Here is a 26,370-nt window from a genome sequence, read left to right as displayed (position 1 = left end):
AATGTGCAAGTACTGTTGAAAAACTCCTGGACTGTACTTATTCTTTTAAATAGAGAGCTGTAATCTACCAGAAACAGTGCAGTGCACATGATATAATTATAGAAACAATCCCTGTAACTCAGCATGGAAACAGACCTTAACAATGAGTGCTGTATTTAGAGAACAAGCATTCAGCAGAGCTTAACTTAGACGTGAAGTCACCTACATTAAGAAAGGAAAAAAGTGGTTTCTGAATATGAAAATCTCTGTTACTCAGCAGTTACCATAGGATTATTCTCTTTGCATTGAATCTCCATAGCTAAGACAATAAATCACAGTTAGCAATACCCAATGTGGCTCAAAGCTTGCCTTATGTTTCCAATACCATCATGAGATTGGCACATCACCTGAAGATCTGTCACTCTGAGATCATGATTTCAGACACCCACATGCTATGGTGATAGATACCAGTGTAAGAAACAAATGACAACTGCATTCCTGCAGTATGATGAGAATGTCAACCACAAGGGTTAGACTCATGTGTGGGCAACCACTTTCATCCCAACTGACCGCAACTATGATGAATAATATTAGAACATGTTAGGAGTATTGCTGAAGTTCAAAACAGATTTGTTTAACCTTACTGTTCTATGATATATTAAATAGATAAATATGAGTGTTGGAGGATTCAAATGTGATGATCTTGAGTATTTACCCTAATTAACAAATAGGACATGCACAGCACAGAGGTGAGCAGTACACTGAACAGAAGAAGAAGAGGGAAAGGAGAAGGCAAAGATTTACTACAGAAAGCAACCCTGGACTGAAAAAAACAAGAAACATCATAAACATGGATTCTGAACAGCCCTTTGGATTGATACTTCTGCTGTTCTGTGTGACTAAACTTTTCTAAAGACTAGTCTTATGGCTTCACTTTAATTCTATCGATGGACTGTACCTTAGAATTCAGAAGTACCTAAAAAATCTTCAGAAAAACAATCTACAGCAGTATATAATCTGCCCTCTTTATCCTGCTCAATGGTTCTCGATGTCTGCATTTTGTATCAAAGTCTATGATAAATGTTATGTGTTTTCCAAAACTTTAAGATGAATTACATTTCTATGGGCAGTTTCCTCTATCTGCAGCAGATGTGTGAAGTGAAGGAAACTGTTACTAGTGGAGAAGTGTACATCCTACCGAGATGAAGGGATTCTGCATCTATCAGCTATCTTCTACATCAGTGTCTTAATGTATTTATTCTCATAAGAGAAAACAAATCCAAGTATGCATTTACAGGAACATTTTTATGCATCCCAAGTACTCCGTATTTCCTACCAGTACTTTCTACTGCAAACTAATTACAAAACATCTGTGTAAGTGCTTAGGAAATCATTTGTAGTATTTAATGAATTTTACTGGTTTGTTTACTGAATTATTACTTTACTAATAAAGGCAGTTATTCCACTTTCATCTATTTATGAGTATTGTGCGCACCAGCATAAACAGCTGCTTTAAAAATGCTCTTCCAGATCATGTAGTAATTACTTTGCTCCTAGTAACTTTGGCATTAGATTCTCCAAGTACATTCAAACAAACACATATTTGAATGTATATGCATTTTTATCCAACACAGGTAGTTTTTTTAGTTATTAATAAAATGACTCAGCTACACTTGTCAGTCAGTATAACGAATATACTTATTAATGCACATTATTTTCCTACACTTTTTTTTCAGGTGAAGAGGTGATCAAAATGAACCTACAATGGCAGATATAAATGTGTGCAGCCTTGTCTTGGCTTACTCTGTTCTACTCTAGCATGAGTAGATATCATTATCACTTTTATTAAACACCTCTGTATGTTACTTGGAAACTGAACCAGCAAACCCACTATTCCACGCCCGAAAAACCACACTGAACAAGGAATAAAAAACACTGCCAGCACAAAGATTTTCCGTGCACAGATTTGACAAGTGGTGCTCAGCCCTTCTGGGGTACAGACACATGGGCAAGACAAAGCCAAACAGGAACCACATGTGCTGTAGCCTCCTTGTCACACAGCGTGCCTGTCACATGCTCAACATGCATGTGTGTATACATATACACACACACACTCATAATATATTTATAGTGTACATATAAAGTAATGTGTATATATATAGTGATATATATGTATAGTGATAATACTCTATTAGAAAACATTCTTAAAACTAATAGAAAAATTAGGAAAGTAACTTATAAAGCAGAAAAAACATCTCAAGACTCTCACTGTGGGGATACACATACAAAAACATATGTATGTGTCAAAAGTGACTGGAGGGAAATGTCTTATAAAGATATTCAGTAAGTGGATTTTCAGGACTTGCTTTACTCAAAGAAATTTATCTTTATTACATGTTTTAAAACAAAAACATCCATGTCCTATAATAACTTCATTTAACAGACTTTTAGAAAAAGTCATACAAGAGAAATTAGAAGAGTTAGAAGAACTCAGTGGCAAAAAAACAATTAAACATAGCAACTCTCATCAAGAGACTGACCAAGTATTAGAAATCCAGGCAGCAGAGTGATCCATCATGTTCTGCCCACAATATTTTGGAAGTGTTATGAATCTGAGTAAGTTCTGGTTTTAAATGAGCTCAGTGGATTGAGGGTGAATCACTATATATAGATACATTCCCCGTCCAGTGAAAATGACCCAATTCCTTTTTCCATCCAGTAACCCATTTCAAAATACAGATTAATAAAATTCATCCTACCCATAAGTAGTTTACATTTACTCATGCTCTGAAGCTATTACCATTGCACCATACAGAAATGCTTTATTGCAATTTAGATTTCTGGAGTTCAGACTAATTTTTTGACAGTTTACTCTTCTCCGTACACATCCCAGTTTAAGAAAAACAAATTTAAAATAATCAGCACTTACTAGCTGTTATAACTACTAGTTATAATCTAAACTTGGGATTCTAAGTCTGGTCATGTCTTAGAAACCTTGTAATTTCTTAAGTAGGAAGAGAGATAGAAGTTGATATTATTTCTTCACCAAGTTCAACATTAAGGAAGCCTTTAGAAGAGGGGAAATGGAATGATTTAAAGATTATGGGTTTCATATATAAAAACAAAGAAGTGACACGTATCTGATAGCCTGGTCCTGTTCAATGAATGCAAATTGAGGATGTAGCATTGAAGGAAACTGGATTCTCATACAGCTGATGACAAAACATCCAAAAAATTATAAAAAGGAACTTAACCTGACAGTTTACATTTGAATTTACTTGTTTCTAAAAATACACATAAAAAACCTGCATCGTCTACTTTAAAAATTCTGTCATAGTTGCATAGCTATCTGAGATCTGAGGTCCAAGAGTCACGAGATAAGCAACATGAAGGAGGGGAATTCTCAGGAGTAGCACTAAATAGCAGCAAGTCTGGATCCCAAGACAGTTTGTTGTATAACATCACCATATATCAAGTCTTTTGATATCCCTCTTCATCCAAAAATGTCCCACATAGTCCAGTCACTAAATATTAAGATAAAAAATCAGAGTATGTCAAAGTCTGCTCCTCCATCTTTGTAGTTCAAAGCAGTAACAAAATAATCCAGTCAATATTTAAGAAATTCAGTCTACAATTAATTTCAAGCAGTCCTAGTGGCTGCATTAATACAGGCAGTCTTTATATATTCCTTTTAATAGACTTACAATACTACTTATATTAGGCGGCTGTTGTTGGGTCTTTTTAAAGATTTTTGTTTTTCAAAAAAATTGCAGACATGAACGTGCATAAACATTTACTTTCCAGTCATTGCTCTTGCGATGGAGAAACCGCTTAGGCTGGTGATGAAGTATCAAGTATGTATACTGACAGATCTTGCACACAAAGGAAAGTGGACCCCTAACCTCTCAAAAACCATGAAAATCTGGTTTTAAATGGATCAAAGAGTAGCTGACAGCAACAGAAAAAAATCTCATCAAATTCTATAGTTTTTTGAAGCAATTGAGCAATTCCACAGTTCCCATGTGATTTTCTGGAAATACACTTATTTCAAATAACTTTGACAACTAGGAACTTTGAACACTATTTCTGCTCTTCAGAAGTACTGAAAGGCATTTGTCTTACATCTGTTAAAATACAGATCTTTGAGAACTTACCACAAACATTTACAGATTCCCACAGTGCCATTATCATATTTATCTGAGCTGCATATTAAACAATGCAGTATTGAAAATGTTACATTTGCTGTTGAGAAAGAAAATACCCAAAATAAGGTTATCCTAATAAATGAAAGGGCATAAGAGAGATATTCAAGCCTGTGCAAAAAAAACCCACTTCATCCTCCAATGCTAATTCTCCAAAAAATTTTCTTCTTGACATTTTCTAACTGATAGAAAATTAATACAGACCATAAGGAATCTTTGCATATTGTGCAAAGTCATTCCTAAAATGAATCTCCTCCTCTAGTATGTGACACACATATCAAGACAGGGGGATTTTTATAGACCCAGAGCTCGTCAAGGCATTTCTGACACTGCTGTACAGTTCCTCCAAAACATTTTCACTGAGCTACACTGTAATAGCTGCAGTATTTGTGCTGGTATGCTGGACTGGAACAACACAGTCAGCTCTAAGACGGTATCTTTTGAATATTGGCCACAATATTTTTTGAATGAATTACGCATTTGTTTTGGCAAAAATGGATTTCTACAGTTCACATCAATGCTTTTAGAAGTACAAAGGTATCAAATTACACATTCTACTAAACAGCTTCCAGTAAGCATAAGTCATACTGAAAAAAAATCTGCAATAATTATTTGCATGTATGAAAGAGGCATTACCAATTGAAACATTACATGTTTTATTAAAAAGATTCAAGAAATAGTTTTATAAATGTGTATTTTGTACACAAGCTTTTCTTGTGTTCTCATTCACAGTGTATCAAGTATTATGCAACACAAGAAAGTGAAATCAAAAAGAAATGGTGCAACTGCTGAGAACTGCTCTCTTTTTCCAGAAAGAAAGCAAAGGCATGGTAGAAGAGAGGCCTGGGCTGCTTCAGCATTTTTTTTCAGCTTTCATTATTCTCCACTTGTATCACTAGACAAGAACAGATAACTCACAAGATGAATCACAGTAACAGAGCTGTTTCTCAGTTCCTCTTGGTCAGCAGAAAAGCTGTGTGTCTCTAACTCACCTTTGCCATTTTGCTGAAGTACAGGGACTGGGGAGCCAAGTAACCAACAACCCCTCAGAACTATTATCTGGAGCACAGATTGAAGCACATTGTAGCACTCACCTCTTTGGATAATTCACTGCATCATAGCTCCAGTCCAGGTAAGCTTACACACTTCAGAGCTGTCCTACTATTTTCAGTGTGAAAATACTTGCTTTTGGTGTAATTTCAATTAAACAGAATGCTTTTGGGGACCTATCTTAAATTCTTGCATTCACATAAGACCATAATAAAAATAGTTACAAGGGAGCTGTTGACTAATTTGTCCTGCTGAGCAGAACTGTTCTGAAATTTTTAACAACTTTCTGTTTTATTCAAAATGGAGTTAAATCTTTAAACTATGATAATAAAATTTACCAATACTATCTTGACATCTTAGCAGATGTGAAGACCTTCTTTACTAGTGAAGTTAAAACTTAAACTTATAAAGGAACAGCTATGTAAGTTAACAGCCTTTAGAGCAATCTGGAGTGCTGCTAATAAAGCAGAATTGCATTATCCTGTGTCTTCCAATAATGCATAATCAGGATTTGAAATTCCTTAATACATAGCTCTGCAGATATTAGAAATTGACACATGAACAGAAAGCATTGAAACAAATTTGTTGAAGAAAAATTTTCAAGCACTTCTATACACAGAGAAGTCCAAGGCCAAAACTTGCTGGAGCCTGGGAAAAGGATCAGGAGAGGAGTATTGCTACATGCTCGTGCCATTTAGGCAACTCTTTTCCAGCCATTCCACTAGGCTAGACAGATCTTTCACTTACACTAACACTTATGGAAAGACAACAAAATACTTCTCCCAAAACAAGTTAAAAAAAAACCCTTAAGCCATAAGAATCTCTCAAACCAAATGCATAACCTACTAAGATCTAAACCTTCCACAGCTACATAAAACAAAAGCATCCTCCAGTATTCATTGTCTTGAAATGAAGTCCAGATAATTCTATTAATTCTTTTGCAGAATCAAACTTTCTTCACCAGATAAGATGACTGTGAGGAGCAAATGTGGTAAAATCCATTAGAAAAAGCAGCCACCACACCTTGGAAAAGAACCAGCATTGGTTCTTGGGGTTTGTTGGGGTTTGGGTTTTTTTGGCTTCTTTTTTGGGGAAGTAGGGGTGTTAGGGTCTTGACTGGGGTTTTTACACAATAAAATAATTAGAGTAACAACAAAGATTTTAAAACTGAACAGTATAGCAAACTTCCTAAAAGTTACATAACACATTCACCATTTTTTTTTTCTATTTTCCTCTCTTCCTCAAAGAATTTAGTTTTTCAAGACCACTTGCTGAAACTCAATAGGCACATCTTATGGGGCCTGTTGAGATGGTACCTAGAATCTGGAGGGTTCCTATGGGTGTCATGAGAAAGCTGGAGTGGGACTTTTTACAAGGGCATGTAGTGACAGGACAAGGGGGAACAGCTTCCAACTGAAAGAGGGCAGGTTTAGATGAGATATTATGAAGTATTTTACATGACTGATTTATCTATGTAACGCTGAATACAAAACCAGAATGAAGCAAACCATTTGCACATAGTACCTGTGTTTCATATTGACTGTAGAGAGTATTAAGCCCAATCTTTAGAAAGAGCAGGCAGATTTTTAATGGTCAGATTTGCTAATCTATCACACTAAGGCTCTCCTTGATCCTTTCAATATCATTTTTTTCTCTCCAATGTAGCAACTCAATTCCAACCCAACAAAGATGTTTACTGTGACTGGCTGGGATAACAGCATTATTCCAATTTCTGTTAAAAGACATCCTGTTAGTTGGTAAAAATTAAATACCTAAATTGTGTTGCAGTTCCTGCGCACAACAACTAAACAATGTTGCCCAGTACTTGTTCAAAAGCACAATGTTTTCTTTTCCAATTTCTGAACTGGCAAAGAATTGTCATGCCTTACCTGTGATTTCATCTCATAAAGTGTAGCATCCTCTGGAGTTAACTGAAGTGCTTCATCCCACTTGACAAGAGCCTCTCTGTACCTGTAATTAAAACAGCATTACAATGTCAACACATTCAAAGGGACTGGATATTTCTTTTTATATCCTGACATTGTCCTAAAAAAAGTGCCATGGCATATGATTAGTATTAATAATTTTTCTAATTACTTGCCCATAAGAACGGTTTCCAGGAACTGGGTATTTTTTGTTCTGATCAAATGGATGCTAACTATTACTACAGAACCGACCTCAAGTGAATTTACAAGGCAACATTGGAAACCTGAGATAAAGCTTAATGACTTAATGTTGTGGTTCGTTTTGCGTTTGTTCTGTTCACCCCCATTGTTCATGTTGAAAGGTCCTGCCCCTATCCCAGTTAACTGTCAATCCCCAAACCCCTCCCCAGTTTCTATGGCTATCAAATGTATCTTTTTGCTCTCCACCCCCGGTTGCCTGCCTGTCACTCGGCACCCCTGCCTCTTTTTCCAGAAGCTTCTGGCCAGGGTGTCGGGTGATTGGCTCAGGGGCCGGGGTCCCTCCCTTAGTTGTACATGATTCGTTTTACTGTTATGTCAATCATAGATGTATCCTTCCCTTCCCTCTTCTGATTTGTTACCCCTCACCCCTCCCATCTCCTTTAAAACCCGAGGTTTCCCACACCTCGGGGCTCTCAGCTCTCTGCTCCCAGCCCTCATCCCCTGGTTCCATTGGGAGTGTTTGGTCCCTCGGGACCTAATAAACCCGATCATTCCAAGAGACTGAGAGATGCCTCCTCTTCCTGCGGCTCGGAGTTTCAGCGGCCAATGTCCGGAAGGCAGTTTAGTGCCTTAGGAGCAGTACCCAGCTTCGTGTTGGGGAAGCGCCCCTTCGGCTGGAGGTGGGCTGGTCATTCTAGCCTGGGTGTGTTCTCTACCAGCCACACCGCTCCAGTTCTGGCGCCCAACGTGAGGCCCCTCCGGACAGCTCCTGACCAGCGCAACGGTCAGTAGAGCGTCAAAGGACGCCGTTCACCGGACCCCACAGACGGGATTCATAGAATCCCTCTGGCCGCAGAACTACCCTGGTGGTAGAGCAGACCCCGTTTTAGGGGTGGCGCTCCCCAGGGATTTCAGACGGTAGCTCCCTGCATCGAGGAGTTGTCTCGCCGCAGGACCCCCAACGTTCCAGTTTTCTGTTCGCTGCTACCGGATTTTGTAAGTTTTTCTCCTTTTCCTCTCCCTGTCCCCTTTTCTCTCCAGTATTTCGCCACCGTTTCTCTTTTTTCTCTGGACAGGGGCCGGTGGGTGGCTCCCTTATTCCTTTTCTTTTCGCATTTACTGGAATGGGGGGGGCTTTATAGCGGCTGCCGTTTTTAACATCTTAAGTATGGGTGCAAAGCTCTCGGCAGCCCAGAAGGGGCTCTATCACCAAGTTGTGGGTATCCCTGTTGGGGGGGGGTTTTCAAGTTAATAAACCCGAAGTTAAGAAGTTGATTTGTTGGTTGTTTTCCGAGTTCCCAGAAGTCTCTCCTGACCTAATCCAAGACCCTGCCTTTTGGCAGAGAGTGAACAACAGATTATTAAATTTGATTAGGTCAGGAGACACCTCGCTTTCCCCATTTGCATTTTGGATTTGCCAAATTCGGACAATTTTGAAAGCGAGTGGGAACTCGGAAAAGCCTTCTATTAGTTTCAGTTCATGCCCCAGTTCTTCTTCCACCTCTACCTCTGACCCTAACCCTCTTCCCCGTCCCTCTAAACCAAAACCTGGGATTCTGAAGGGAGCAGCCCGCACCAGCCCAGCACAGGGTGTCCACCAGTCCCCTGGCTCCTTTCGGAATCCTCGGCCCCCCCGCCCTAAGAGTCCTGGCCAGACTCTTAGGGGCTCCTCTTCTTCTCCTCCCCCCCTTGCCACAGTCCCCAAGTCCCCAGTTAAAAAACCCCCAGTTTGTCCCCAGCTGCCTCCATCTCCCCAAGATGGCTCCCGTGGAGCTCAAGATGGAGGTAGCCTCGTGGCCGAGGCGGGAAAATCTCTTTCTCCTTCCCAAAATCCCTTCGTTCCAAGTTCCAACCCCTTCCTGCCTTCCGGCCCCTCCCAATGGTCCACCCCTTCATTCCTCCTCCCTCCTGGTCCCTCCTCCTCCTTTTCCGAGTCCTCCCCTTTGTTGGTCCCTCCCACTGCTCCTCCCACGGTTCCTCCCATTCCACCTCCTGTTTCTCCACCCCCTGTGTTTGAGGAAGTTCCGCCCCCTGACTCCTCCTCCTGGGTGGGTTCCCAAACACTGAACCACCCCGCCCAAGTTCCCTGCCACGCCCCTACCCTCCCCCTTCCGGTTCCCACGCTTTGAGTTCCGGGGGGGGGGGGGGGGGGGGGGGGGGGGGGGGGCAGGGAACCGAGAACCGGGGCCTGCTGCCGTTCCATCCGCAGCCCCGCTCATCTACCATCCAGAGGGGGAGGGTAGGGTTCGTAGGCAATGGGTCCCATTTCACCACACCCAGATTAAGGAGCTGTGCAAAGCACAGAAAGACTATGGCAGGGACAGCGAGTATTTTAGGGGAATGCTGCAAGCCACCTTAACAGAAGCTGATGTCACCCCCTCGGACCTTAGGCGCCTCTTCACATGCCTGCTGAATCCCACCGAGCGGGTCATGTGGGAGGCGGCCTGGAAGAGGGAGGTGACGGAAGCTCTCCCCTTGTTGTGGGAACAGCCCCACACAGGGCTGGATCTGATGGGGAACGTACTTGCCATAGACCAGCTCCTTGGGACCGGGAACTGGGCGGATGGGCACTTGCAGGCGAGTGCCATCCCCCAGGAGGCCCTCCGGGAGTCGGCTAGAGCGGCGGAGAAGGCGTTCCTGGCATTGCCGGCAGCAGCCACTCTCCTTTCATATTCCAGGACTTTCCAGGGCAGCGAGGAGTCGTTCCTAGACTTTGTTGAGAGACTCTGAAAGGCAGTGGAGCAGCAGGTGGGGAGTGAGGCTGCCCAGGAGCACATTTTGAAGGAAGTGGCATCCACAAATGCCAACACCGCGTGCCAGAACGCCATTCTTAGCTTGCCGGTGCACCCACCCCCCACGCTGCAGGATATGTTGGAGGTCTGTGCCCGGAAGGTCCTGCTGTCACCATCTAAGGAATGTGAGAGGAGGAGCAAGCCACCACCCCGAGCCAGCGCCACTGAAGAGCAACCAGAGGACGCCTTCCCAGAGACACCATGCCGCTCGCCTGCTTCCGGCCCCTCCGCCTCAAAAGCTTCCCCCTGTCATCTTTGTGGGAAGCTGGGGCACTGGATGCCTGACTGCCCTTGGCGGAGGGAGTTTTATGACTTTAAGAGAGGACAGGGACTTCGGGGGAAGGCCCCACAAAAAAACTAGTTAACGAGCACAGCTCCCCCCTGCGCAAAGACACAAATAAGGCGGGCCGCAGAACATCTGGCAGGGAGGGGAGAACAGAGGGACCGCCATTTGCCGCCAACATGACTGACGTTGATTCACCGGACTTGACATGTTTACCGTGCCTCCAACCTAAACCAATCTTAACCACCTCTTCTGTTTCCAGACCTTTCCGGCTGCAGCTCACAAAGCCACTACACTTCAAGGACTCCAATTTCCACCTAGTCTCGGTCTGCCCGGCGTGCCCAGGAAACTGGGGACGGATCAGGTGTAAGTATGTCGTCGTCGGAGACACAAAACACACTCCATTAGAGGTGAACGTTATCCCGGGTCTCCTAACATCAGACCCGGGAGAGTTCGCCATCGGACTGCACTGTGTCCTCCCCTCTTTCTTGCCCAAGGGACAGCTGATTGTGCAAGCAATCCCTGTTCCAGAGACGACTTGGATCCCGGGGTCCCCCCCATCTAACAGCCAGGGTCCAACAGTGGCCTGGGCCCAAGTCTTGGGGCAGGAAAGACCACGTATCACCTGTCAGCTTTCGAAAGGGGGGGAGCGGAAGCCGCTTCGAGGTTTGTTGGACACAGGGGCAGATGTGTCGATCATTCCTTCCCGGGAATGGCCGTCACATTGGGAATTGCAGGACGCGTCGGGTCACGTCCGAGGTGTCGGGGGCTTGCAATTGGCTCGTCAATCCAGGGGCATCGTGCAAATTATGGGGCCGGATGGGCAATTGGCTTCAATACGCCCATTCGTATTAGATTACACGGAACCCCTGTGGGGGAGAGACCTCCTTGCCCAGTGGGGAGCCCAAATTGACCTCCCAGTGGCTCCCCAGGTTTTTCGGGCAGCGGTCACTGAAGAGCGCCCTACCTGGAAACTGAATTGGAAATCAGATAAACCAGTACAGGTAGTGCAGTGGCCGCTCAACAAGCAAAAATTAGCGGCGCTCAACGAGCTCGTCAAGGAGCAGCTACTGAAGGGCAACCTGATGGAGACCATGTCAGAATGGAACTCCCCAGTGATTGTCATCAAGAAACCCAACAGAGACAAGTGGCGGCTCCTTCACGACCTCGGTCAAATTAGTAACATCATTGTCGATATGGGGCCTCTCCAGCCAGGGATGCCGTCCCCAATGATGCTCCCCAGAAATTGGAATCTGGCAGTCATTGACATTAAAGATTGTTTCTTCCAAATTCCCCTACACCCGGACGACGCTCCGCGTTTTGCCTTCACGGTTCCTGCCATCAACCGTGAAGCCCCAAGCAAGCGCTACCATTGGCGGGTCCTTCCACAAGGCATGAAGAACAGCCCAGTGATCTGCCAATGGTACGTCGCTTCCTTGCTGTCCCCAGTTCGTGCAGCCACAAAAGATGCCATCATTCACCACTATATGGATGACATCTTGATTTGTGCTCCGACCAATGACCTACTTACCCACGCGCTTGACCTGACAATTGATGCATTGGTTGCTGCAGGGTTCGAGTTACAGCAGGACAAAATTCAGCGGATGCCACCTTGGAAGTACCTGGGTCTGGAGATAACAAAGCGGACCATTGTGCCGCAAAAATTGGCTATCAGAACTAATATCAAGAACCTGGCGGATGTCCACCAGCTGTGTGGGTCCTTGAATTGGGTAAGGCCTTGGCTAGGCATTCCAACTGAAGACCCAGCCCCCCTTTTCAATTTATTGAAAGGGGGGGAGGAGCTTAGTTCTCCAAGGTCCCTTACCCCAGAGGCCCAGACAGCGCTGGAGAAAATCCAAGAGTCCATCTCAGCCAGGCAGGCCCACAGATGTCACCCGGGCCTGCCATTCAAATTCATCATTCTAGGTAAGCTGCCACACCTCCACGGGGTGATTTTCCAGTGGGACAACACCATCAAAGGCAAGGACCGAGGCTCGGGGGATCCCCTCTTAATCATAGAGTGGGTTTTCCTCAGCCATCACAGGTCCAAGAGGATGACACAGCCATCTGAGCTGGTGGCGGAATTGATCCGAAAAGCGAGATCACGGATCAGAGAGCTGGCAGATTGTGATTTTGAATGCATTCACATTCCTCTTAAATTTGACTCGGTCCATCTCAAAAGAAAGATGTTTGACGACCTTTTTGAAGTGAACGAAATGCTCCAACTAGCTTTGGATAGCTACACTGGCCAAATTGCGGTAGATCGGCCGGCCCATAAATTATTTAATCAGGATGTTCAATTTACTCTAACAACGAAATGGATTCAGAGTCGAACCCCTTTAAACGCTCTGACAGTTTCTACAGATGCGTCTGGAGCATCCCACAAGTCAGTTATGACTTGGAAGGATCCTCAAACTAAGCGGTGGGAGGCAGATGTCACCAAGGTAGAAGGTTCGCCTCAGGTTGCTGAGTTGGACGCTGTCGTCAGAGCTTTTGAGAGGTTCTCTGAACCATTTAATCTGGTTACTGATTCGGCGTATGTAGCAGGTGTAGTATCCAGAGCCGAAAATGCAGTCTTGCAGGAGGTGTCAAACATTCCTTTGTTTAACTTGCTCTCCAAACTCGTAAATTTAGTCTCCTACCGAGAGCAACCCTTTTATGTGATGCATGTCAGACCGCATACCGATTTGCCGGGGTTCATTGCAGAGGGCAACAGGCACGCTGACGCCCTTGCCGCTCCAGTTCAAGCGGCCCCGCTCCCTGATCTGTTAGGTCAAGAGAAGATCAGCCACCAGCAGTTCCATCAAAACGCCCCTGGCCTTGTTCGGCAATTCCACCTTACGTGCGAACAGGCCAAGGCTATTGTGGCTACATGTCCTCAGTGCCAGTCCCACCAGCTCCCGTCAATACCTTTAGGAGCTAACCCCAGAGGACTATCCAGCTGCGAGGTGTGGCAGATGGATGTGACACACATCCCCTCCTTTGGCCGACTCCAGTTCGTTCACGTGGATACTTTCTCCGGCGCAGTCTATGCCTCTGCCCACACAGGGGAAAGGGCAGCGGACTGTGAGAAACACCTAGTGCAAGCGTTCGCTGTCCTGGGCATCCCCAAGGTGATCAAAACTGATAACGGCCCAGCATACACGTCCAAGGAGCTGCATAGCTTCCTGCAGCAATGGGGAATAGAGCACAAGACCGGCATCCCCTATTCCCCGACAGGCCAAGCTGTGGTGGAGAGGGCCCACCAGAGCCTCAAAAGAGTCCTAGATCAGCAACGAACGGCAGTGAAGGTGGAGTCCCCCCACATCCGTCTCTCGAGGGCGTTGTTCACGATCAACTTCCTTAACTGCTCTTTTGAAAATCTGAACCCGCCCATAACGAGACACTTCGGCAGACACGAGCAGCTGCAGCCTAGGACCAGGCCTCCGGTTCTGATTAAAGATCCGGAGACCTGGAAAACAGAAGGGCCCTTTGATCTCGTCACCTGGGGGAGGGGATACGCTTGCGTGTCCACCCCGTCAGGGCTGAGATGGATTCCATCTAAATGGGTCAGGCCCTTCCGCCCTGGGAAGGTTCAAGGGGCAGAAGAGGTGAGGCAAATTGAGGAGGCTTGTTGGCGGTAATGGCAGAAGCTCCCAGGGACGGAGCCAGACCAACCCTAACCCTTTCCCTGCCCTGGGCAGGACCTTGTTCAGATTTATTTCTCATGTTTGCCTCTTGTTTGCTTTTAGTTGCTCCCCTACGAGCATGGACCTGACCCGTGCCACGACCATCCTGACAGCCATCCTCATCGGGATGCTCGTTCCACCGGCAGGCCCGTGGATCGTCCCCCAGCCCAAGGCCAACGTCTGGCGCACCCTCGCGAGCGCCCTCAGCCAGGAACACATCTGTCTAGACATGGAGTCAGCAGAGGACCCGATGTCGTCTTGCCTCGTGGGGATCCCTCTCTCCCCTAATGAGCTTCCCTCCCGTTTCAATGTTACCCTTGCCCCAGTCGCTTCCGGAACCCTTTCCCTGTCAATCAATGTTCAAGATGTCTGGAAGGATGGGATCAAGGGGCTGGCCCCTTTGAGTTCCGAACCTCCAGAACTTGATTTGCTCAGCTCCGCCAACGCTCCCCTTTGCTTTCTGTTTCATTTTGCCCCTCGCCCCTGGGACAGTAAGTACACGTGGCTGAAACCATCAAAGCCCGAGTATGAGGCTGCCCAGTGGTGCCAGACAGCCGTCAGCATGCCACTCGCTTCCACCCTGGGCAGCAAGCCACTGTCCCTACCCCGGGGGATCTTTTTTTATTTGTGGAGACCGAGCATGGGCAGGCATCCCCACTCGCCTGGTCAGAGGTCCTTGTACTCTAGGGCAGCTGTCGCTGCTTACCCCCAACATGACCCAAATTCGTGATTGGAAAATGAGAAGAGTCCATCCGAATCGACCCGTTCCAAAAGAGATCTTAAAGATCTTGACCCGGATTGCGACTCCTAAATTGAGCACTGGTCGAAGCCGAAAATTGTAGCCATCACCCTGTTTTTACCCTGGGTGTCAGTGGCCAAGTCTCTAGGCGAATTGGCCCGACTAGAGTGTTGGGTGGTCAAGCAAGCCAATTTAACGTCAGCTACGCTGTCGGATCTCCTTACAGATGAGAAGATAACGAGGAAGGCGACTTTACAGAACCGCGCAGCGATTGATTTTCTGTTACTACTACACCATCATCGCTGCGAAGAGTTCGAGGGCCTCTGCTGCCTGAATTTGTCATCACAGGCCGAGAACTCGAGGGTGGCCATCAACAAAATGCAAGGCCTCGTGCATGAAATCAAACAACAGACATCGGACTGGCTGGGGGACCTCTTCCAAGGATGGGGACTGTCGAGCTGGGCAGGGTCCATTTTAAAGACTATTCTTTCGGCCCTTTTAGTTTTGTTCGTTGTTTTAATTGCCTGCTCCATCGTCTGGGGGCTTGTTAAAAGACTTGTAGCGAGAGCCACCGCCATCCCAGACGTGAACCGGGTAGAAGTCCCCGAAGACAATGGCGAGGACTGGGACTCCGCCTCCTCAGAACATCAGAACTCCGATGACTTCTGCCCGGACTCAAGCGAGATGGAGCAGGCCCAAACCTCAGTTTAGACTGTGTTATGCCCCTACTGTTCTTTTTTCTTTTTAAACAAAAAAGGGGGAGATGTTGTGGTTCGTTTTGCGTTTGTTCTGTTCACCCCCATTGTTCATGTTGAAAGGTTCTGCCCTAACCCAGTTAACTGTCAATCCCCAAACCCCTCCCCAGTTTCTATGGCTATCAAATGTATCTTTTTGCTCTCCACCCCCGGTTGCCTGCCTGTCACTCGGCACCCCTGCCTCCTTTTCCAGAAGCTTCTGGCCAGGGTGTCAGGTGATTGGCTCAGGGGCCGGGGCCCCTCCCTTAGTTGTACATGATTCGTTTTACTGTTATGTCAATCATAGATGTATCCTTCCCTTCCCTCTTCTGATTTGTTACCCCTCACCCCTCCCATCTCCTTTAAAACCCGAGGTTTTCCACACCTCGGGGCTCTCAGCTCTCTGCTCCCAGCCCTCATCCCCTGGACCAATTGGGAGTGTTTGGTCCCTCGGGACCTAATAAACCCGATCATTCCAAGAGACTGAGAGATGCCTCCTCTTCCTGCGGCTCGGAGTTTCAGCGGCCAATGTCCGGAAGGCAGTTTAGTGCCTTAGGCGCAGTACCGGCTTCGTGTTGGGGAAGCGCCCCTTCGGCTGGAGGCGGGCTGGTCATTCTAGCCTGGGTGTGTTCTCTACCAGCCACACCGCTCCAGTTCAAAACTAGAAATCTTGAACTGAGTCTAATTTCCCTCACTGTCAAAATCATCCTTAGCCAGGCATAAAAAATATATTCTGAACTCAACATGCCATGATACAGTCATAATTTAAAACTTCTTTTCCATTCTTAAAAGCCTACATTTCTGTACTGTAAGATAATGTAAGACTCTAAAGACATATAACAACTTCGGTATACAACTATAAGAAGGAAAAGGAATGTAAACAGCTATACTGAAATCACTCTTTGGGAAAGCATACACCATGTTGCTCTTTCCTAGGAGAAAGAACAAACAGAAGAGTTGACTAAAACCAATAAAAAGTAGTCTTGAACAAAGAGGTAAAACTTGAACCACAATGAAGAACTGTAAAAGAATAGTGCAATTACAGTCTTTCAGCAATAAAGGTGGCCTTTCATCAACATTAATGAATCTGTGGGGTTATCACATGTTCTCTGAAACTTCGAAATCCACATTTATTATGGAACTATGTGGGAATGCCTGTATTTATATAAATTACACTGCAAAGGTCTGAAAACAGTTACTCCTGGGAGGTACACATGCTTCAATTTTAATATAGTATAGGTAAAACTACAGCAATTTTCACACACCTTTCATATGAAACAGTTTTTATTTTCCCCTACTCCCCATTGTTCCTTCCCTTTCCTTTCTCCAGTTTTCAGTCCTCTGGGTTGTCACATAAAGACTTCAGAAACTTCTGAATCAATTCAGAATAGAAAAACAGACTGGAAAAGCAATGCAACTGAAGTCAAACTCTCGCTCTGATTCAGCTATTATTAGTTTGCAAATTACACAAGTAAGTGTGATGTTTGAGTGCTAAACAAAGGATGTTTCAATGAATTTTCACATTTCCTCAAAGTTTAGGCACCAGCTGCACATTTTTCATCTCAGTTCATGCCCCAAGGGCAGGTGTTCACCCTAAAGAAAACATCATGACATTTTCTACATGCCTCAGTAAAAGAGTTATGCTGCTATTTACTTAGTGGGAACTATTTTGGGACAAGAAGATTATAGTTTAGTTCAAGACCTACCACAGATTTGCAAATAAAGCCCACATGAATAAGGGTCTTCAGCTCAGTTAGGTCGTGTCCTGGCCACGCAGAAGGTGCAATATTGTGAGTACAGAAAAAAAGTTTAGTTACAAAAAAGTTTTGGAGAAAAGAGAAATTATAGTAATAACATCAGAAAGCAGAGAGGAGTAACCAGCACTGGCATTCTGCAAGTAAAAAGATGTAAGAAAAAAAGCTGCATTTCAGGAACCTTCATTTTTACTTCTATGAAGGGAACAAAACTGCTCAAAGCACCAATCTGAATGTGATAAAACTCAAAGCAAGAACCTGCTAACTCTGAAAGAAGGATCAAATATAAGCTAATATCCCCCAAATCCTGCTGGGTTTTGCTGCTGATTTGCAAACAGTCTGCCAAGAGAATACAGATGGACAAGGGAGAAAAAGTAGTACATGCACAGAAACACTATGCTACATGTGTTATGTGTGTGAACAGTAAATAATGTGACTGCCTGTGAGCCTCAGAAAGTGTGGTCCAAGGAAGAACAGAATGACAGAATCACTTCCCAGACCAAGAACACAACAGCAGAGGGCCAGTGAAGGAAAGGCTCCACCTACACAGGACTGCTGACAATCAGCTTACAGTCTGCAGCCTGGGAAGTTGTCTTCTTTTCAGTGCACTTATTTCCTTTAGAAGGTCTGATAAAACATGTCGTCTCTATTCTTTTAAATACTCAGAAAAAAGATCTTTCTATTGCTGCTCCAGGAGAAACTAAGGATACTGTCCTTACTAAGCAAAAATGAGCCACTGTTCCTTCCTCTAGAAATGGAAATTTAGGAAAATTTCTTCATAAAAAGGTAGTCCATTAATCAAAGAATGTTCTATCTTATAATCTTAGGAAAAGATTATATAAAAGATCATATTAAATATCAACCAGCATTCTGAAAAAGATTCCTAGGGATATAAGATAAGATTATAAAAACAGTGTTCCAGTAGATGCTTTATGAAAACCATAAACCTTGACTGAAATAAGAAGGGAGTTAACATGGGGGTAGTGTTACAAAATAAATCATTTTAAAAATAGATCATTTTACTGTTTCCCAGGATCTTTTTCTTGAGCTGAACTGTACAGCTTTACCACTGTACTTTACCATTGTGAGGAGAAGTAGTTTTGAGAAGGAATGCTTTGATATAAATATGACATCTTCTTAGGGCTTGGAGCATCTGTCATTTAAGGGGAGGTTAAGACACACAGGACTATGCAGCCTGGAGAAGGGGAGGCTCAAAGGGATCTTACCATGGTGCAAAATTACCCAATTTGGAAGCGGGACAGGCATTCTTCAGAAGATGGAATCAGACTCTTCTCAGTCATGCCCAGTGACAGACAAGAAGAAACAGGCACAAACTGAAGCACAGAAAATTCTGTTTAAGCATATCTCCATCACTGGAGATATTCAAAACTCAACTCACAACATCCTGAGCAACTCACTGTAGTTGACCCTGCTTCAAGCAGGAGCCAGAGTAGAAAAATCTTGAGTTCACTAGGATTTTATGACACTAAGATATTAGCAAAATCAGTGATCATGATTTATGGTATTATTATCTCTTGGCTAAATTAAAACCAATTTTAAGCAAAATATAAACAGACAAAAAATAGATCCATTAATTTTTAGATGTCTGGGATGGCTATAAAAATTTATCTATTGTAGTAGTAAAGTCACAGCATTCTAATAATGGACATAACCTGTTTTTAAGAGGTTATGAAAACAGTATTTCCAGAAAAATTAAAACGCATACGTTCATTATATGCATACGTTCATTATAACTAAGCTTATGCATACGTTCATTATAACTAAGCACCTAAACATTAATACAAAGCATTGTTAAGATAAGACTATAACACTTTGAAATGTAGAATTCCTGTTATGTGAATACACAGACACAGTATACTTATCTACCCACAGTGATTTTAGCCAAGTAGTATACTTCACTACAAAAAACTATTATACAGTTACAATCAGAATTTAATCAGCATTTTCTCTTCTTTATTGCAAAGCTTTAAAAAGAAATAAATAACTGACAACTGGTTACATCTGGAATGGCTTCAGGACAAAAGACCTGATAGATTTAGACATTTTTTATTTAACTGGCCATGAAATCCCATAGCTCCAGTACCCCTAAAGTACTGGAACTGCTCTCCTTAGATGTGCTCCTGACCATCTGGGAGCTGCAGAAACTTGGCACTTTTTTTATAGCTTGCCAAACTTTTGAAACAGGTATCTCATGCTTACACTTCACTTTTTCAACACCTCTCCTGGGAAAAACAGGATCTCTTGAACTCTTAAATAATATCATTAAAACAGATTTTAAAAAATGTTTGAGGCTTCTTGGTAAAAAACCTATCATTCAGATTACACAGAGATCATTTTTAAATCACATACATAAAATGGTAAAAAGCAGCACCCCACTCATGCAGGATTTAGAGTTCTATATTTTTACTCTCAGGCTTGCTTCAGGCTGATGCTTCTGGAACAGAGTTAGACAGGACATAATCAGAATGACACAGAAAATACCTGCAAATATAATAAAAAGAGGAGATGGTATCAAATTCAGATAAAATGAGACACATCCACAGGAGAGAGGCAGAGTACAGGAGTACAGTGTCAAGACAAGACATGAAGAAACCTAAGACCTGGGCTTTCTTTTAGACTTGGGTGGATAGTCCCATAATCAAACGTTACAGGATAATGAGGAAAAACACAGACAAAGCTAAAAAAGGGACAGCAAATTTTAAAAAGAATATGCCTAATTGTCAAATGATCACAGAGGAGGAATATGAATGGTCTGTAGCCACCAGCAACACCATCTAGAACAATTTTAACCTATGCAGGGTCAAATTCTGAATTTGTTGGAAACCAGAGGAAAAGAACACTAGTAAGTAATTATACAGACTACACAAAAAGAGAAATGAAAATTAAAGCAGAAGTTGATTACAGGAATAAACTTCCCTTTTTAAGATGGGAGATGATGCAGGCATAGACTCTGGGAGAAAATATATAAACAACAGGTAAATGAGGAAACTAAGAAGGAAAAAGGAGAATGAACGTAACATGGCTTTTTTGTTTAACGTGGTTTAAAAACTTACTATTTCTCTAACACAGATTTTCACAGTAAAGTACTTCCTCTATTGCGGGTGAGGAGGGAGATGCACAGCACTTAGTAGAATCATTTACAGAAGAACAGTTCATAAAGGAGCAACAAGAAGTTGTTTGCTTAAATACACATAGAAAATTTATGTCCACAGTACATATAGCCTGATAACAGTCGTAGGATTGGTACACCTTACTACCTTGCTTCACGTGTTTAAAATGTTCATCTGAAGTTTTAGCAACTTCCCAATTTTTTGTCAGACAATCCTGACAACTATTGGTGAAACATGATCACTGCAGCACAAAAACGTGGCCATTTTGTGGTAAAGTGTCAAAGGTCACTTGTGATTATGTATGAAAAAAACAGCTGTTTTATTATCCACTTAACCTTTCAACAAAATGTTTTAATTTAACAGTCTCAGTTAGATGTGGCTACACAAGAGGTTCATGGCAATTCTTCAAAGGCCATACATGTGGGTCTTACCCCACAGTAAAGGAGACATAAACAAACTCACTGCAGCTACCCTTTGAGAAGACAAACTCTTCTGAATTGACAGTGGGGCAAAACAGCATGAACATACCTGAAGCACATAATTTCAAACCCTACATATTGGGAGTTACTATTCTTGCACACATTAGACCATTTAAAATCAGAACATTAACACCTGGATACTTGCAGTGTACAAAATGAAAATACATCTGGTTTATAAAGTGAGCACACAGCTCTGTTACATGTGAATCAGCTGAACATACCATAAAATTAAATAGCTACAGAAGAATTTCAAAGACACTTCTCTCTCACAACAACTTCCACAGAAGAGCAGATGGGAATTATCATTTCGTCATGTGCCAAAAGTAACTACCATCCATCATGACAATGAACTACAAGGCCAAATTTTTCATGTAAGCTCCACTCACCAGTTTCCTTAGTTTAATTCCAGCCACAAATGTAAATATGGCTAATTTCTATCACTATATCTCATAGGCAAATGCAGTTTTGAAACCACATTTGTCAAAGAAAAATTGTGAAATACAATACTGGAGAAAGATAAACAAGTTCATATAAAAAAATCAAGTACCCTAAAGCAAAAGCCATGGAATCAGGATTTTGGTACCATCTCTGACACACGGCCTCTCTCACATGAATAACATTTAATTTCCTCACATATTATATGAAAAAGTAATCTCAAAAAAATTACTCGCTACTTTTTCACAATCACTTTTTTAAGACACAGGAATGGAGTACATTGCAGTAAATAATTAAAGCAACAAATACAGAGGAAATGGGGAGTGAGCAAACATGTCTTTCACAAGTACATTCTACACTGAATTGAGAGCTGAGGGCTCTGCTGCCTTTGACTTACTTTACCCCATTCTTTACAACCTGGCCAATCACTGTTTCATGCTCCACCCCACTCAGACACCTCACTTATCTGTAAGCAAACAAGAAAATTTGCAACACAAATGCAAATTTTCATTCCCAGGCCATCATTGTGTGCAATTTCAGGGCTTTGCTCCCAAAGGAAGCTTTGGGAAGCATGCATGCATGTGCCTACACTTGTCTTTAGTCTTCAAAAATGACAGCATTACTTAAGCTCTGACTGAAGAGAATTATATAGTTGGTTAACAAGCAAGTTCAAAGGACAGGATTTTCTTTTAAAAAACCCTTTTTGTTCTGGGAAACAGAACAAGTAAGTTGTGTATTACTGAAAAAAAATCTTAGTTAAAAGACACCAATCACATGCAAAATTCTATATATTGGACATTCTACAGCTTTGTTTCCGGCCTAGCTGCAGATCCTCTCTGGACTTGGCACTGCTACTTCATATTTTTCTCTCAAAATATGGCTTTAATAGAAAACTTATATAACACAGAGGAATTTACTTACCTGCGATAAGATTACATCATGCTGACTGTCAGAAGGGCTAAAAATACACTGCTAATCATTTGCAGTAGTCCTGAGAAGTCGACTTTTTAAGTGAGAATTATATCCCAAGATCTTGTTAGAAGCTGTTAACTCAGACACCAGAGCATTATTCAGAGTGCAGGACAGGAACTCCAAGAAATTACACTTCTTTCAGTTAAGTAGTGGTTTTGCTGGTTTAGTTTTGTCATGGAAACCACAAGCTTTTAATCAGAAGTGACTACTGTCACTGACTGCATACCTGATTAACTATAGAATTATTAACAGACAGACTGCGGTGAGAAGTATTTAGGTTTTTACCATGTAAAAATCTGAAGGTGCAGTATGGATAAATGTTTGACCTTCAGGACGAGACAAAAGAAATAATCTATTTCTACCTGTATTCTATTAACGCTGACCTGTCAATTACAAAATAGAACACAAAGATGTGTAAGAATGCACAAGGAAATATCTTAATCCACCAGACAGCAAGCAACATTCAAGAACTTCTCTGTAGACAGGCAAACCTTTTACCTGTATTTCTCCAATATCTATTGCTGCAAGTTAGGTACATATCTGTTTTCTATTTAGAAAGGCAGTGCTAAAAACAGACTTGTTGATACAGAGGAAACAACAGCTACATGCACATACTGGAAGTCATATTAGAGTGCTTAAGAACAGCAATTGTCAAGACATTCCACACCACTGAGAAATATTCTCATGCAGAGGAACATTTAGTAGGTTGTATAAATAGTGTTCACTTAAGAACGTTAAAAAGGATAAATATTAATTACATTCATATCGTTAAAATTCAGTTACAAATGCATTTATGTTCAACATTAGTATCAGATTAGACCACAGGTCGTAAAAAAGACAACACCTAAGAATCCCTCTACAGGGTCTAAAAGCTGTATGCTTTCCAACCATCTGTAAACATGTGGAGTGCTTTGTTAAAGACCAGACTTGTAATTTAATGTAATTAATATCGGGTATTGATAGTTATTTTACAGGTGAGAGGTCTGTAGGAAACCCAAATAAAACAGGGGCAAACAGGAGCAGCATGAAAATACAAGAAAGAAATCAATTTTTATCACACCTACACCTACTATTTTCATTATTTAAGCAGTAAGAACTGACTATCCTAACCCTGCAAGCTTCAAACTAGAATTAATTGTATTGTTTCAGTAAAATCAGTTTACCATTTTAGTATTCTAAACAGAAGCTGCAAATTAATATAAATCAAGTATTAGACATTGGAATAGCTGTAGTATTTTAACTATTCACAGAGAAGTAACACATTTTTATTGCTGGAATGAAATTCTAAATAGAAAGCTTTAGTTCATTAAAATATTTTCAACAGCAGTTCCTCTGAAAGCAGCAAGAAGGGAAAAACTGTTATGCTGCCTTTGAAGCAATATTCTGGTCTTGAGAATCACTGTTGAGAAACCCTTTAGACACGCACTAGTAGAGGCCAAAATGACAGGCGTCAACTCTTTTGCTCTTAGCTGCGAAGACTTTTATTCCTTTTAAGCTTTTAATTATTTGTCCACAGATAGCAGGCAGTTCTCACTTACTTAACATTATGATCCTAACAGTTCTCAGAAATCTGACACAGAAATTAAGGCTTTAAGTGAATAAAAAAAAAAATTCATTAAATGCTGGGCTTAAAATACCAGCATTCCTCTATCTTTCTCAAATTGTTTACTGCCAAATTATGATGTTCAACATAAGGTATTAACATTACAAAATATTTTGGGAGAGATGATTCAAGAAAAGAACAGTCTGCTCATATTTTAATCTGATCAGTTCCATCTCACCTAGTTGACATGCCTTTGTTATCAGTGTTAAATAATGTAATTTTGCTTCATTTTCTTTCTTTCTACTACTTACACCCTCTTTACAATGTTTTCTGATTAATAATAATGACAAGAAGTTATAGACAAAAACAGACAAAAATACAAAGATAGGGGAAATGTATACTTCTCTAATGTATTTTCATACTTGAAAAGCAATTTTATCTTTTTCATCAAAATTCCACTAAGTTAAGTAGGCAGGTGCTCTATAAACCTCCTACACAGCTGAAACTACTAGAGAGTACTGATTTCAAATGACTATAAAGTACTAGTCAGCAATAGCCATGAAGTCTCCTGAAGTAAGTTAAAATATAGATGTCTAATGAACAGAACAATCTATCTGCAAGGACATAATATACATAGATATACAGACTGTATGGAGACTGGGTGTCACTACCCAGAATTAAGGAAACTATCACAGTTCTAAATCTCACAATAACTAAGAACTCATCCACGTGAAAGTGGCAAGAAAGCAGCAACTTTTCACTACCAGACTACCACAGCAAGGAGCGGTGGCCTTCAGTGTTACTAAACAAAAACGCTCTACAAAGGGTCAGATGAGCCACGTTTGTGCTTCAAGACCCATGGCAGAGCTGACTAATCACTTACAATGCTGTTTCTACTGAAATGCAGCCTCACAGGAACCATTCAGGCTGATGGTTTTAGGCTGGCACTGTCATTTTGCACAATAAAGCAATGCCTGTCAAAAGAGGAACAGCAAGAACTGTTGGAACTCTCTATTTCAATGTTTTTTCCACAGTACAGCATGCAATGCAAAATAAAACATTAAAGATTCAACAGAAGATTAACATATCAGATGTTTTTATCTGAGCTACTGGATAGGAATACTTCAGTGACTTGTTCAGATTATCCCATGCTTCTGAATTCTAACTTGTAAAATTCATTCTCCCTCTTAGTCTTAATTTATGACTCAAATCCTATGCTCCACCTAGCAGGAAACATCTACAAGGAATATTTTGAGTTCTGAAAGATAGTACCACCAAGAGATTCACAAGGCACTTTCAAGAAAGCAAACAGGGCAACAGACACAAGATTGTTCTGAAAATGCACAGGGCTGTAAAGCATCTATAAACTGGAAGATCCGTTCTGGGAAAAAAAAAAAAAAAACCACCAAAAAGGAAGCAAAGCTTCATAGCTTCCTGCATGCTGGTGAACAGACCTGTGTCTCAATTATAAAAATATGCCCTTTAACATATACTTTACTACCTTCTCTCTTTACACGTGAGGTTGATTGCACTGATAAAATGAACATACTTAAGTCTGACTTACAAAAGTCTATTTCTACAATTCCTTTTCCTGAATTTATGGATCTACAAACTCTAACAGCACCAATGAATGTTCTTTAACTGAAACATATACTACCTCACCTTGGTGGTTTTTTCCCAGTTTTCCTCAATATTTATGATTTTTCTCTCTCAATCTGAATTCATTATCAGAATAAAGACCAAAACTAACCCTCACAATCATTTAAATTAAATAAAAACCAATAAATTACACAGAATAAAAGGGCCAGGTTAAAGATTTTTCACACTTACACAATGCTCAATATAACAATACCATTAATTTGTATAAAACTTCCTTAGTTTTTATTACAGCAATGCCATAAATTAATTAGGGCATTTTAATTATTATTGTTCAATTTTAGTATCAATTTCCTTTTTTCTTTATACCAACAGCACTTCTAAATTTTTTCCAATATTGCTTGCAATTCCTTTCTCACTTTTGAAAAGGGAGAAAAATAGTCTCTTTTCTTTTCTCACAAAAGAAATCAGTTACAAAAATAAGTAATTTCTGAAACCTTATTCATTCAATTCCATCCACAATATCAAGAAGTATCAGAATTCTGCCATATTTCTGAAAGGCAAATGTTTTCCAACAACTCTGCAACCTTCTGGTAAGTCCTTAAAAGTTGTTCTGCACTCTCCTCACCTACCTCAGTTTACTTTCCTGTCCCTGCTTTGCACCAGTTTAAAAGCTCTTGTTCCTTAAAGCAAATCAATAGCCTAATCAAGGTTATGACCTGTCCAACAGTTTGTTTTAAAATACCAGGCAGCTCCGTTGTAGTTCTCCACTGGAGAGTGTTATACTGGAATAACACGGGAGAATTACTTCACCAAACAAAACAGCTGTTGTAATAGTAATGAAACTCAATGCATTATAATAAAATGCATTTTAGGAAACAGCATCC

At 41.9% G+C, this 26,370-nt stretch overlaps 1 protein-coding gene across 2 annotated transcripts in view; it reads right to left on the bottom strand.

Annotated features, from left to right (window-relative positions):
• TTC33 (tetratricopeptide repeat domain 33) overlaps window positions 1-26,370 on the bottom strand; it is a 52,660-nt gene that overhangs the window by 12,419 nt on the left and 13,871 nt on the right. For both annotated transcript variants that reach the window (XM_071425490.1, XM_071425491.1), the window contains exon 3: window positions 7,121-7,202. In XM_071425490.1, the coding sequence (XP_071281591.1) occupies window positions 7,121-7,202 (82 nt within the window). The remainder of the gene's footprint in view (window positions 1-7,120; window positions 7,203-26,370) is intronic.

The sequence above is a fragment of the Agelaius tricolor genome, unplaced genomic scaffold (assembly GCF_023055355.1).
Source record: "Agelaius tricolor isolate 1412-34295 unplaced genomic scaffold, bAgeTri1.0.p SCAF_4, whole genome shotgun sequence".
In the NCBI taxonomy this organism is placed as follows: domain Eukaryota; kingdom Metazoa; phylum Chordata; class Aves; order Passeriformes; family Icteridae; genus Agelaius; species Agelaius tricolor.
This window is presented reverse-complemented; position numbering and strand designations above follow the sequence as displayed.